General features: G+C 33.0%; 1 protein-coding gene across 1 annotated transcript; it reads right to left on the reverse strand.

Moving 5' to 3' along the window:
• Window positions 1-89: 89 nt before the first annotated feature.
• On the reverse strand, window positions 90-5,422 carry LOC8284438 (PLASMODESMATA CALLOSE-BINDING PROTEIN 3). Its single transcript, XM_015716545.3, has 4 exons — window positions 5,053-5,422; window positions 4,406-4,642; window positions 4,253-4,286; window positions 90-760 (listed from the first exon to the last, which is right to left on the reverse strand). Exons 1-4 carry the CDS (start codon window positions 5,102-5,104, stop codon window positions 475-477), a joined length of 609 nt encoding a protein of 202 aa, XP_015572031.1. The 5' UTR covers window positions 5,105-5,422; the 3' UTR covers window positions 90-474.
• Between the last annotated feature and the right edge of the window lie 9,957 nt (window positions 5,423-15,379).

Raw genomic sequence — 15,379 nt, forward strand, 5'->3', positions numbered from 1 at the left:
TCCAACAAAACTACAAGGAAGGGGCTAAAAATAAAATAACAGGAAGTTGACAAACAAGAAGGGACAATGAACAGAAAAGAGAAAAAGAATAGTAAACAGGTTGCCATAGTAACGGCGGGCAACAGTTTTTGTAGAACTAATTAGAACATAACGTGGGATCCAAACTTTCAGAGACTAATAAATTACTGAATTTTCTAGATCTATATCTAGATGTACAAACAGAAAATTAGAGATAGTTGTCTTGTCCCACCATTCAACTAGCACAAAACCACCAAAAATAGAATAATCAGATTCTTGCCCAAGTAGGAGAGGATGAGAAACAAACAAAAACTTAGCTAGCATGTCTTTAGATAAAGAACAACAGAATCACATGCATCCCCACATATACATGCACAGTGATATCCAGCTTGACCTGTGACCAACCTACCCCACTTTCAGTAACCACTCACTCATCTTGGCCACAATTTAGCATCTTCAACCCCACAAAAGCATCAACCCTGAAACCAACAGAGTTGCAAAGAAAGAGAACAAGCTAGCGCTTGCAACTCTGAATCCACTGTCGGTGATGTCTGTGTTTATTCCAGCTCCTGTTGGACTTACACCGTTGCCGATGCCTCCTAAGACACCATTGGAAGGCGTTGTGGAGTATGGGGTAGTGGTTGTAGGTGTAGTGTTGGATGGGTTTGTAGTGGAAGGTGTGGTGGTAGATGGGTTTGTGGTGACTGGAGTTGGAGTAGTAGTTGTGCTAGTACCTGCAGCACTGGAGCAAGAATGCGAAGCAAGAGTAAACAAAATAATCCTTAGAACCCAAAACAAAGCATGCTAAGATACAATCAAATATGCAGAGGCAATGCTTAGAAAAACTAAGCATGAAGCAAGTTTGCGACAATAAAAGCATCATTGTCAATTAATCAACTTCATTGGAAAAGAATTTGAGTGGGGAAGCCAACCACCCAACACTGCAAGTTCCTGCATTTTGACAATCATATTTATGTCTGACCACATTATACTGGAATAACTTAATCAATAGTGCCAATATAATTGTTCGAGTATCTATCTTTATTTATGGAAAAAGCTAACTGGAACAAAGCAGCTTGACTGACATTGCGAGTGAGGTATCTGAAATTACAAAATGGATGGAGATAGAATAGACGAGCATCTTCCCATGTTAATAGCTCATTACTAAAATGAACAAGGCATAAACAGAAAGCATCACAAGCTTTATATTACAGCATAGATACACAGTACAACATTAAATGCAGTCTCGCTGCCAAAGTTATGAAATTATGACGTATGGACTATTTACAACAGACATACATAAACTGATTTTGGACTCAACATTCCAGTATGGGAATTAGCAAAAACCAAGTTCTCCTAATATCTAATGCAGCCCGAACATGAACCAAGTTCAAAACGTTTGAAAAATTGTTTTTAGTCATCCTACCATCACTATCACCAATGCATAATTAGCAGGATATTGAGTTCTTGTTCCAGTAAAATGGTCAAATGGCAATTGCACATTTTAAATTACTAAGTTTGGACATTAAGGCCCCCAAAATGGAATGTCTTTGCATTAGATATCCAGTGAAGGTACTCAAAATGTTTTAACCATGTCTAATGAAGTTACTTAAATTACTCCAAGATTACGCAATACTTGTTCATCACACAAGAAACACCACACAATAAGCATCAATATTCAGAATAAACAGTGATAACAACAGAAAAAAAAAAGTATGATGCTTTTTAGCCACCACATACATGCAAGTTGAGATAGCCACCAGCAGAAAATTTTGTCACGACTAAAAGTAGAAGCATGCAGCCCATGTCATGAGCACGAACCAATTCGTTTAACCCATTGTATATGACCTCAATATCTCTTTCACTGACTTGAATAACTTTCAGAAGGGGATGAGCGAAAGTGAAAAAAGAAGACAAAGATGTTTTTGAAGGTTGTGAAATTACAGGTTACGTTGGCTGCATTCTGATCAAAGTATCTAGAGAATTTATTACTCAGACAAGCTGCATCAGGAAAGTGTAAACATGAAAAATTATTTCACAGGACAAAAGCTTGTCCCACAAATATGAATGCAGCACCATGTTTGTAAGGAACTACAATTCTATCTGATAACTGTCTGTGCAGATACAATTCAGAAAACCAAACCTACAGCAACTTTTTGGCTCTAGACAAGGGCTTCTATGTTGCAAACATTCAAACACGTATTTATAATTTCACTATTTAATCTAAATTTATTGTGAACTACCTGGAATCCATGCATAGTGCAGATCATGCTACTAAACCATGAAAATAACTCAAAAGACATTCCACAATCAGCATCACCTATAATATCTGCTGATCATGGAATTTGTAAACTAGTCCTCACTACTAATGACAATGCTTCAAATAACATGAGAATAATTCGGCAATAAAAAGTAATTCAGCATAAACATGGATTTTACTAAACTATAGATAAAAATCCTAAAATGGAATAATAAATATAGGAGAAAGTATAGTATAGTGGGACCACACACATGCACAGCTCTCAAGGATGTCACTAGATTTCAAAAGAAGGCTCAAATCCCAAACCAATTGTTCATCCCAAAGCTTTGAGATAGCGTCTTAAATCATAATCAACACATTAGCCCCACCACTGAAATGGCACCAGTGCTTTGTTGTTCAAATTCAAAGTGTGAAAAGGCCTGCTGCTATGTCCTTCCCTCTTCCCTCACATCTGCTTTTGGCTTAAGCTTGTTTGGGAGCAAGAGAAAGAGATGAGGATGATTCCAGTTTTCTCTTGTTTGGGAGATGAGGAGAAATGGAATTAGGAAGGGAAAGGTCAACATCAAGCCAAATTTTCTCTTGAGCCCACAAACTTCCATCATCCCAATTTTGAGGTTGAAAAAGGAGGATATAGTGAGATTTTTGTCTTTACTTCCATTTTTACCCTCAATTCATATGAATTAATTTGTTATTTCAATTTTTTGGATACAATTGCAATTTCAAATTTAATTTTCAAAATATAACATTTTCTCCCTTCCTTTTCTCTCCTTCATCGTACTTTTTTCCCACAGTAAAGGCCAAAACAATTTTTTTGACCAGAGAGACACAGCACTGCAATCTCTTTCCTTTTCCCCGCCTCTTTAATCTTTTTATGTTATGAAAGTATATTAGAGGGAGAGCTCGAAAAGCGATGCCATAGGACGGCTCCTATAAGGTATATTATTGTCTTTATACAATGAGTCATTTTTGTAATTTTTAAACTTTAATAAAAGGCAAGGGACCCCAATTATTGCAGCATTGATCTTTTCATGAAGGCGAAATACCTGGCCAGCAAGATTGGCCAAATGATCAAGAACATCATCATGCAAGTGCAATGCGAGTCAAAAAGAGCTCGTTTTTTTTTAATCTAATCAGAGGTAAAAGAGAAAAAGAGATTAGCAGTGTATTTATTAATATTATACTAACGAAAAGCATCTTCTTCTTCAAAGAAAAGAGTCGATAGAGACCCAAATTCTTACAAAAAGCAACCCCTTTTTTCTTTTTCTCCATTGATAAAAAAGAAAAGATGCCCATCCCACCAAGTAAGTTAAAGAAAGGGTTTGAGCAAAGTTATTCACAGGCCAGCATGAACAGACCTGGGTTTAATTTTGTGTCAGACTATGCTTGCAACGGCATTTTAAATTAATGAAGCTTTTCAGTTCAAAAAAGAAAACAGAAAACAGTGAAAGAGCAGATACACATACATACATGTGGTTTTTTTTTTTCTTTAATACCCTTTTAAATATAAATTAAACTTCAGAAGCAGGTGGTATTTTTTAAAATTTTTTGGATACGCCCTAGATTCTTCTTCCACATCCAAGATTATATAATATTAAGTCCTCCTAGAACAGCAGGGAGATGTAAAGAACCAAGAATAAAGGGGTAACCATCAAAAAATTCACTTTTTCTCGCAAATGGTATATTCTCTTATTTTTCAAAAATAAAGTATTTGGCTTCAGAAAGCATGTCTTGTTCTTGGCATCTTGCCCTCGGCACAAATGAAGGGGCACTCCCATTTGCCAAAAAGTTAAGGGCACCCCTAAAATCACTATGTTGAAAAGTGTCAGAGCTAAGATACCACCACATTCACTATAATCAAGAAAAATTTAAAATGAGAAAGGGGAAAAGAAATTTTTGAAATTCCCAAATAAACAAACCAGAGTCCAGAAACAGCAAACTACCCCAACAAGAAAAAAAGGGTTTAGAGCAATATACCTCAATGTAGCAGGATAAGAACAGCCACTGTAACCTATTAGAGAAACAGAAAAAATGGAAAGGTAAGAACCATGGCTGGGTGCCTAGTTTTCTCTATGAAATACGTTCAGACATTGAAATGGTAACATGTACGAGATCTGAGCAATGGCTTACTAGGATCAGTTGTAGACGCGGTAGCTGTCCCAGAAAAATCACAAGAGCCTTGAGCTTGGCCCTTTTTCTGGAAGTAGCTATTAACAGCATAAGAGCAATGGGCTCTTACAGTATTAGGTTGGAAACAAGGACCATTTGAATGAATAGGACCACAGTCAGCCCCAGCTCCACAAGCATAGTCCAAAGTTTTTTGAAGAACTGCATCAGACCCTTCCTTGCAGACACACCATGTGCAGCCTATCAAAGTACAAGAAAAAATAATTATTGAAAACAGAATCAGAAGATAAGCCATTGCGGATAGAGAGATAACTGATAGGAATGTTAGAGAAGAAGGTAGATTTTGAAAATGAGAGAAGAAAGTGACCATATTTAGCCCATATTAAGTAACTGCAAACAGAAATAAAAAAAAATCCTTTTTATTAGAACACGGCAAGAAAGAAACCAGGGTAAGTAACATCATGTAAAACAGTATTGCCAAAAAATGGACTAAAAAGAAAAAACTTCTTTAGTATAAAAAATTGGAAGCACAATGTTGGAAAAAAGAAAATCAGTTGTTGGCAAAATCATGGCGTGTAGTTTTATTTGTGAGGAACGAAAAGAGAAGGGCATTAAGAAAAAGAATAAGAGCATAAAATGCAAGAACTTACTAGCATGGCCAGTCATGACCAACATGAGCATTGCAAGAACTAAAATAGCCATTACTGATTAAACAAGTGAAACAAGCAGTGTCAATGGCGCCCAGCAAAAGGGTTCTTTCTTGCAAGATTCAATCTGATAGAGAGAGAGAGAGAGAGAGAGAGGAGAGTGTAGGAGAGGGAGTGAGAGAAATGAGAAGTGAGGTGGCTATCTAGTGACCAGTGTAGACAAAAAATAGTGATGAAGCAGATGGTAGGGTGAAGATGGCCCAGTTTGATTGTCGGTTTGCAAGTGCTGTTTTTTTCTTTTCCTTTTTCTGTTTTTTACTTGCGATGCTTAATATACTATTCATTTCTCCATCCATCCTTTCTCCTCTCTCAATAAAAAAGGAAACAAAGGACTTCCATGGAAAATCGAGCTTAACTAATCAGTTCTTCATGCTGTACACTGAACTCGCTGCTTTAAATGGGCAAAAACTGGATCCTCCTATCCGGCAACCCGTATTTTAGAAAAATATCAATTTTTATTCCTTTTCTTTTTCTTTTGGGCGTATTCAATTTGTATTGCTATTAGTAAAAGCACTGTTTAAAAAATATAAATTTGTTTTAGTTTTATAAACTAATTTTGATAAATTAAATAAGTTAATACTTCTTTCTTACTTTTTCCATAAATAAAATTTAATACAAATAATTTTACAAAAAAAATTAATATATTCAAAATAATTCTAAACCAGTCTTTTAAACACTAAAATACAATATTAAACAGCCCATTATATGTTTTTTCAAGGAAAAACGATCCCAGATACCCCAATCTTTAACCATTTTTACGAATTTACCCTCACCTTTAAAACGTATCAATTTGGTCCACCATGTTTGCCTACCAACCTGTGTTTTGACGTGTGCCAATAATGACATGGCGTCCACACGTGGCTCCACATGTTTGTCTACATGACTGAGCATAATGAAGGACCTTAAAACTCACCGTTTCATCCTAACATTTCCCCAATTCTTTTCCCCTAATTTTTTCCCCGGCAAAATCCCCAATTCAGTATTTTAGGGTTTCTAATTTATATTTTGCCTTTAAAACCTAGGATTTTCTTGTTCCTCTCATGGCAAGTCTAAATAGAAGGGGCATCGTCAAGATCTTCTGTTGTCAACAATTGATAGTATTTATGTGGGAGTGAAGTAGCATTTTATGAATTTGAGAGACCAGCGAAGCTGATGATATAAAGGAGAACGAAAAATTCAGGGTGTCTGTGACGAGGTTGCCCTTACATTAGGGTAAGCTTTGTTAGAAATGTTAGGGTTTAATTGTTTTATTTTGAAAGATTGAACAATGTATAATAATTTCGTTTCAATTTGGTCATGTAGGGGTAGAGCTGTGTTTTGTTTAGCTGTCATGACGATTGGGTGAATGAGAAAAAGTTTGGCAATTGGGGCGGAGTTGTGCTTTTACACTGGCGATTGTACAAAATGTGAAGGAACATTTGATGATTTTCAAGTTCGGTTTCTGTGGTATGGTTGAACATTGTAATGAATGATTGTGAAGCTAGAAAAGTCATGACAAAGAAGTTTGATGAAGGAAAGTTTGATGTTTGATGATCAGTTTGTGCTTGTTTTTGCCAGACAAGAGTTGCATTGCCAGACGGGCTTTATAGTTGATGTAACAAGATGTAGGATTTGGTTTTGTAGTAGATGGGTGGGTTGAATCTTGTAATCAATGGTGAATTGTATTACCAACTTTTATAATTGATTATGTAATGAAGCTCTTAATTTTCTGTTAAGATATTTTGCATGTATTCCTTTTAACTTTGATGAAGTAAAATGAACCTATAGTTAATATGATAAATTCACATTTGGACAGATAAAATAGGCATTAAACAGCCTTTAACATTACTGTAATATACAATCCTTACAAAAATCATGAGGTACATTAAACATATGTCTTAGAAAAGACAAACACATAAAACAATACATATGAAGGCAAACTAATTGATATGGTCCAAATGACAGTTTTATTCCATACAACTTTAAAAAGCTCTAACAAAAACATAGTACTGCAACTTCTCTAAGGCAACTTCTTAAACTTCTGCATTGGCTTTGGCAAAACATGTTGCCCTTCTTGAATTACCAATTCTGCATTGTTAATAGTCTTTGTCTTTGTAGGTACCAACTTTTGTTTACCTTTCGAACTAGCTACCACCTTCTCTTTTGCCTTTGTAGTTGTTGAAGTTTGGCTACAAACTTTCACACTTTGTACATGATTAACTGTAGTTGATCTTTGTTCCTTTGTAGCTGTAGTTGATCTTTGGGTGTCATACCTCTTTCTGGATTGCCTTGCTGCTTGCTTTGCTTCAGATAACCACTTGGTCCTCACATTCCTTTCCCCTGGCATCTGCATTATGACATTTTATATTTAGAACATGAAAAATATGAAAACACACAAAATTAGAAATTCACATCTGACATGTTGAGTACGTACTCTTAAATACATATTACCAGTCTCTGTGGATATATGCAGGCCATATCCTTTTCTAGCCTGCAGTACAACAACATATAACTCATAGGATTACTAAGTATAATTCACACAGAACTAAGTTATGAACAATACCTGAATTCTTTCTTTGGCAATTATTCTCTTATCATATGGTGGTTTGGATTGTGAAGGACCAGCTTCTACATTTTCAACTGTAGTCTGATTTGGTACATTAATATTGGTAACATTACTTATAGGAGCTAGTGGGCATCTACTTCCTCTTCTGCTTCTCTATTACAAGTAAAAATTCATGAATGAACATACTACTTAATTATGATACGACGGCTCTAACAAAAAAATTATACCTGATTGTCCAGAATATCTTTAGATGCAAGTGGATTATCCTTTCTTGGGTACCCTCTTTTATTGTGTCCATATGTATAGCAAATTCTACACTGCATCCTTATTCTATTTCTACTTAATTTGTTTGGATCCCTTTCTTTTTCATCAACAACTTTCTTTCTATTCACCTTAGGTCTTCCTGGCATCTTTTTGAATGGTGGTGGATGCACTGGTGCCTCAGTGATCTCATGCTACATCTTCTGGCCATTTAATAGTTCTAGGGCATACTGATAGGCTTGTAAGTACATGTCCTTCTTGTAGCATTCATCAACATAGTCATCCACATTCTGCCTCAACCAATGAGTATTGGAAATTGCATGAATGCAAGGAATTCCAGTCGGTTGCCAAGCTCTGCATGTGTGACTCCTGTCTGGCAGAGACACCACAAACTGATGATCAAACATTTTCACCTGAAATTTGTCATTCAAAGCTGCCTTTGGTATACAGAATCTAGTTTCCCACTCTAACTTCTCAATCTTCTTTCTAATCCTTGGGCACAATTCATCCATACTGTTTTTCACCATGTCATACTTCATTTTAATCCTTTCCATCAAAGCACCCCTAATCTCTTCCAACATGTCAATAATATGCAGCAACCTTTGCATATCCATCCATTAAAAGTCTCGGCAATGTTATTGTCAACATTGTCACACTTAGGGAGAGTGGATATGTATGCTTTACAGAAGAGTTTTGAATCCCTGGAAACAAATTTATTTTATGCCTCAAGATCAACTTCTCTAAGTTCCTTCAAGTTAGCCAGAAATTGTGCTTCATATGTACTGTATACAATTTTCCAAAATAGTTGTTTCAGTTCAATTCCATTATGCAATTTCTTCCAATTTGCATAAATGTGTCTTGAACAATTTCTTATTTCAGCATGTGGGACATACTTTTGTAATAATTTAATAAGGCCCTATAAGCATCAACAAAACAAATTGCATATAAGTAATTTAACTATTAACTGATTCAAGTATAAGAAAAAATAAGCAATAAACAAACCTTAGGAAGGTCACTTATGAAGGTCCATCCTATGCCTGTGTCAATGGACAAGTCATTGAAAAATCTGCTTAGGAAGCATCTCCAGGTGTTTTCATTCTCAGCCAACACCACTGCCCAAGCAATGGGGTACATGTAGTTGTTACCATCACGACCAATTGCACCCCCAAGTATATTCTTCAGAAATGCACCATCTAGGGATATGACAGGTCTACAACCTTCCATAAAACCCTTCCTTAATCCACTAAAACATATGTATAATCCTTCCATATTGCATTCTAGGTCAAAACATCCTTCTCTATCAACTCTCTTCAATTCATGCACATAGGATCTCAACTTGGCATAATGAGCCACTATTGATCCTCTAAGCTTCACTAAACCCAGCTTTTTTTCCCTATAACATGAACATTTTGAGACCTTTAGTGCATATTTTATCATCAAATCAGATTCTATTTCAGCTACTGAATAATTTAGTTTCTTTCTAAATTCATTTAAAAACTCATCAACCAGCCACTTTGTAGTTGTCATATTATTTCTTTGCACCCTAGCACAGTTATGGTTAGGTCTAACAGTCCTAACCATGAATGTCCTCTTATTTGGAACTTTTGAAGCATACACTCTCCAACTGCAGTTTCCTTTACATTGTGCTTCCATCCTATCTTCTTCGGTCCTTTTCCACCACACATCAATACCCATTTGCAATAGCATAATTTTGTACTGCTCATCTAAATTGTTCTGCATTTATGAATTTCATTCCTGCTACAAACTTTAACTCTTGATGATTATACTTAGGATTGTAAATTATTTTTTTCTCCCTCTTTTTTTCTAAAACCACAGTCATTCTCATCACTTGAAATAAGAGTATCAACCTCGGCATCACTGTCAGGATACTCAGAATGGCACTCACTACTATCACTCAAATTGCCATCCACTCTAATATTGGTACTAGCCCCCACAAACCTAGTGTCATATCTCCCTTGGTCCCTATCCAATCCTAAACCCAATCCATTGTCAACTACAGTCTTGCTAAAGTCCTTCAGATTCTGTTTTACAGTCACATATTTCTCATCCATATATGAGTCAAAAACATCAGAAGATAGGCTATCCTCATCATCACATTCATCATTTTCAGGGGTATAATCTTCATCCTCGCTAGATCCAATATAGTCATCAATATTGTTCACACATTCAGGTTCTACTTGATTTTCCCTTTTATTTACAATACTTTTAGGTTCAGTTTCATTTTGATTTGTATTTTCAAATTCAACTACAGTCAAATGGTTCATCTGTATTGTCATTATGATGTTGATTCTCATTTTCAGTTATAGTTTGCCCAAAGTTTGGAGTAATTGTTACAGCTTCAGCATAAACTTTTAAAAAGCCATACTCTAAACCTTCTGCAAATATCTTTTTGTATTCTTCCTTAGTTTTAACAAAAACTAAGCCTAGTTCCTTTCCTATAGGGTTCCATCTCCTAGGGGGTTCATTGGCAACACTTAAGAAATGTGTTTATCCTAATGTTTTCACTATCTCCTTAATATCATCCATAGTGAAACTAGAAATGCCACTAAGATTTACAGAACACCCACCAACATAATTGAATATAGGATTACTAATTAATGCACCACCATGATGAAATTCAATAGGAATACTGCAGAAATATACACACAACAATTATATTAGTAATGCAGCAATACAAATGCCACTTTCTAGTAATAACAAATACAAATGCATGTAGTAATAACAAATGCAAATGCATGTAGTAATAAAAAATGCAAATGCAAATGCAAGTGCTCAAAGGTTGTAGTAATAATAAATGCATTTTTCGTACAATGTTATACTCACGGCAATAAGATTCCACATCACTTGCATTGCTTTATCCATTCAATGTATTAACAAATACATACCTTCGTTGTCTTTTTCTGGAAGGAGCCATCTTGCGGGGGACCACAGGCATGAGCTTCAACAAAATTGGACCAGAGAAGAAGGGACAAAGATAATAGAGCGAATTCGGCGAAATGAGAGAACTTAAGCTATATGTGTGGACGAAACGAGATTGAAATTAGAAGCCCTAGAATACTGAATTGGGGATTTCGCTGGAGAAAATATTGGGGGAAAAGAATTGGAGAAATATTAGGACGAAACGGTGGTCCTTCATTATGCTCACCCACGTAGACAAACATGTGGACGCCATGTCATTACTGGCACACGCCAAAACACGATTGAGTAGGAATGATACAAGACGCAAACATGGTGGACCAAATTGATACGTTTTAAAGGTGAGGGTAGATTCGCGAAAATGGTTAAAAGTTGGAGTATCTATGATAGTTTTCCCTTTTTTTCAAATATATTTTGTAAAATTGAAAATAAAAATGAAAATGTAATCCTGCTTAATGCTTTCCTTTTCATTTAAAAAAATAAATGAAAAGATAATTTGGCTCAATACAGTCTCGTATAGGCTATAGGAGTTTTTTCCCCCAAAAAAAGTCTTTATTTCTTTAAAAATTTCTCATTAAAATCATTAATCCTTTTTAAAGAGTTTATCAAGGCAACAGTATACACATTTATTTTTGAAATTTAGATAGAAAGCAAACTTACTTATTATATAAAAGTTTTTATTCTTTTTTAAATTGAAAAGCATTTTTGGTTAATATTTTTCAATTTTATATTTTTCTCCTATAATTTTCAGCTTCCAATTCATGTTAGAGGCTACATATATAGTATAAATTTTAAAATAGTAAGTACCATACAATATATATATATATATATATATCCTAACTCCCAGGTTCAGTAACACACTTTCCTCTTGCGGAGCATTGCGGCATCTCTTTCTAGACTCTTATGGAATAGAAAGATTTTGTTGTCCTTATTATCTCGAACAGCAGATATGAGTTTTCTATTATATAATTTTTTTTTCACGGAAGCAAGCCTAGAGTAGCAGCCTATTACGTTTTTCAGGCCCCTTAACTTTATATTCTATTAGTATATATATATATATAATTTTTTTTATTTACATTTGGTATGTTTTTATTCATACAGATTAAAATACATTCATTATTTTTAAATAACGGAATATGTGTCAATCATTTAATATTGAAATATAAATTATTTTATATATATTTACAATTTTTGCACGTGATGTATATAAAAATATAATATATATGATGAATTATGTAATTGTTTTGTTATAGGAGTTGTATAAATATGAAAAGGCTTCATTAATTTGCGAGTCCTCGCATCACATGCATTTGTGAGGAAATAAATGATTGTGCGGTTGCTATTACTATATACATTATTCCTTTTTTTTTTTTTTCCTGTGTATATTGAAATCAGAATAATAATATAAAGTTGGATTTCAATCAATTAGAAACTCCAAATCCATTGATTTAATCAACCTTCATTTTCACGGATGTGGGCCTTTTTCTTCATGTTGTTTTCTGGGTTTCATCCATCTTCCTAGTAGATGTGATAGATATCCTTTTTTTTTTATATATATTTAATTTGCAAAAGTAAAAACAAATTATTGTATATTTTAAGAACTCACATAATTCAGTCCGAGTGATGGGCTGCTTTTGATTTCATGATTAGACCTTGATGATCATCTTAAACATTTAATTACAATTCCTAAATACAAATATATTTTTATTGATGCACTGATAGTTTGATGCTATCATCATTACTCATTAAATAAATATTATCTTAATAATTAACTTTTTTATATTTATTGAATGATGATAGAATCTATTATGGATGATCGAAATATTTAATAAAATATATGATTAGATAAAATTTGAATCAATTGAAAAAGTATATAGTTTTTAACCTTTATTTGAAACACATGTAATAGACATAAGTAATAAAGACAAAAATTCAAACAGCCTACTTAAAATATTCTTATGACAAATTAAAAAAATTAACTAATTTAATTAATTAAAATTTTTGATTAATCAATTTCTTATAAAGACGAAAATTGACGTAGTGCAAATGAGAGAACTCCAATATGAGGATTAAATTAAATGATTTTAGACATAATATTAACCAATTTTAATTCATTATACTTTCTACAAAATTAAACCAAATTGGTAAAATCTACAAACCGAACCGAACGGTTCGATTTTACAAAATTTTTGGTGAACTCTGGACAAGCCGAAATCAACCGAGTACCTGAACCCAACGTGAATTAATTTGGGTTACAGCAAATACGATCTCTGTCCTGATGGCTTCATTTTCAACCGTACAGGTTGGCAGTGGATCCCACTGCTTTTTTTTAATATTTTTTTTCTCTTATGATCTCCACCGCTGATCATTCACCATGTTTTCTTTCTTCTTTTATTTGATTGCAGTGTTTAAAGGTAGCCGCATTTGAACTGCTGTATTAATGTAATTAATTACTGATTAGTCTTCTAATTTAATAGTAATCTTTTTATGTTGTGCTGTGGACATGTAACGTGACTTTCTCCGACAAGTCTCATAGGTCATCTGTTTATGTATTTTTAAAATCCATCTTATTTTGACCCATGTCTCAAAAAAATAAAAATAAAAATCATTCCTTAAAATTCCTTTTGCTCTTAAAGAAACATATTCAATTATTTAAATTATATTCTTAATTATTTATTAATATTTTCAATACATTTTTTATATATGTCAATTTTTTTATTTTAAAAAATCATAATATAAAAATTACATTCGATATACTTTTTATTTTTTAAATATAAAATAAAAAATCAATTTTGAACAAACTTCACTCTCTATTTTATATTTAAATACACTATAAATTTCTATATACTTGATTTAATTGATTTTTATTTTCTTTTGTATTGATAAAATTAAAAAAATAAAAATAAATTAAAATTGTTAATATCTATGAAAAAAAAGCAAGATCAAAAATAAAATATAAAAATTTGGATAAATAAGAGATGTCAACAACACATGTTCTATTAATTCTCTCTTATCAAAAAATAATAAAAATTAAAATTAAAATTAAAATCTGTGAGATTTAATTAACCGGATAAATTGATAAATATTCCAAAATCAAAATCAAAATCTTCTACTTTTTACACCACTTGCGATATTCAATAACCCTACACCACTTCTTACCATGTTTCAGATACTATATTTGGATTATTTTTCAGAGTTATGCGATGACATTGATGATATTTAGGTTTGTTGATAATTTGGGATTGCTAAAATTGAAAGGTTAAATGAAATATACTAGAACATACCTCAACAGATGATTGAAAATTATATATGCTTCATTGAAAGGAAACAGTCTTTTAGTAGGCATTTACATAACAGAAAGTCAAAAATGATTCAAAGGCTAACTATATCCCTACAAACTAGGGATTTTATTTGAAATAGCAAACTATCTTCATTGACATGAAACGAACTGTTAAGAAAGAGTCTTAACAAAAATTATATTACAAATTGGAATTTGAATGAGTTGTAAGAAAAAAATTAAAATATATTTTTATGCTGAGTTAAAGATGTCTGATTTGGTAGTTAATTCTTTATTTTCTTTAAATACTATTGCAAAAGAGAATTAAGGTCTGAACAAACAAAAAGATTATACAAAGAACATGCATGCTAGTTAAAACCAGTAATCCAAATATCTTAAACTCGTCTTGCAAAATGCATATGGGTGGCGAATCTCCGAAAACAAAAAAGAGGCCAAAAGACTAAAAAGAAAGAACAAAATAAAATTAAGATTTGTGCATAATCATACTTTAATCAAAAGTTGTGTGCTTTTATTTGAATTTGGTATTTTATCCCCCCTTTCACAGATTCAGCAGAGCAGAGCTTTGCTGCACTTAAACTTTAAATGGATTAGTACTTATGTTGAAATTACTTGGAGCTAACCTATCTATAACAATGCTATTAAGTGATTCTTTTGTTTAGATTAATCTATAATACTCTCTTTTTTTATGTGTTAAGATAAAAAGATTTATAAGAAAATAGAGTTACAAATTAAATAGCTGAGAACTACAATGATAAAAAAATAATATTATAATTTATAGACTTTACATGTGCGAGTATTAAGGATGAAAATAATAATAATAGCATGTATTTAGCAAGATAATTAAATAATGTAAAAAAAATAAAAATATAACGACATTTCAATTTTAATAAATTCATTTTCATAAAATTTTGCAAATTCTTTAATAAGAAATACCTTTTTTTGTTTTTGTTTTTGTGCATGGATCAATTTCACTGTATGATAAGATTAAATGCGTAATTACAGGCCTAACACAACCCAACTCTCAATATAATTAACCTAATTCAGTACATACAATTTGTTTTAACCACGGTAAAAGTTGCTCACCGGAGATGACAGTGGGAATCACCCACATCTCTGTAAAGAGCTGGCAGTTTTTGATTGTTGGACCATTAATTTGAACTTTAGCCCATACTAATCAAGGTCCTGCCCTAATCAACTTCCAAATTAAAGGCATCAAAAGAAAAAAGAGG

Source organism: Ricinus communis, chromosome 4 (genome assembly GCF_019578655.1).
Source record: "Ricinus communis isolate WT05 ecotype wild-type chromosome 4, ASM1957865v1, whole genome shotgun sequence".
NCBI classification, from domain to species: domain Eukaryota; kingdom Viridiplantae; phylum Streptophyta; class Magnoliopsida; order Malpighiales; family Euphorbiaceae; genus Ricinus; species Ricinus communis.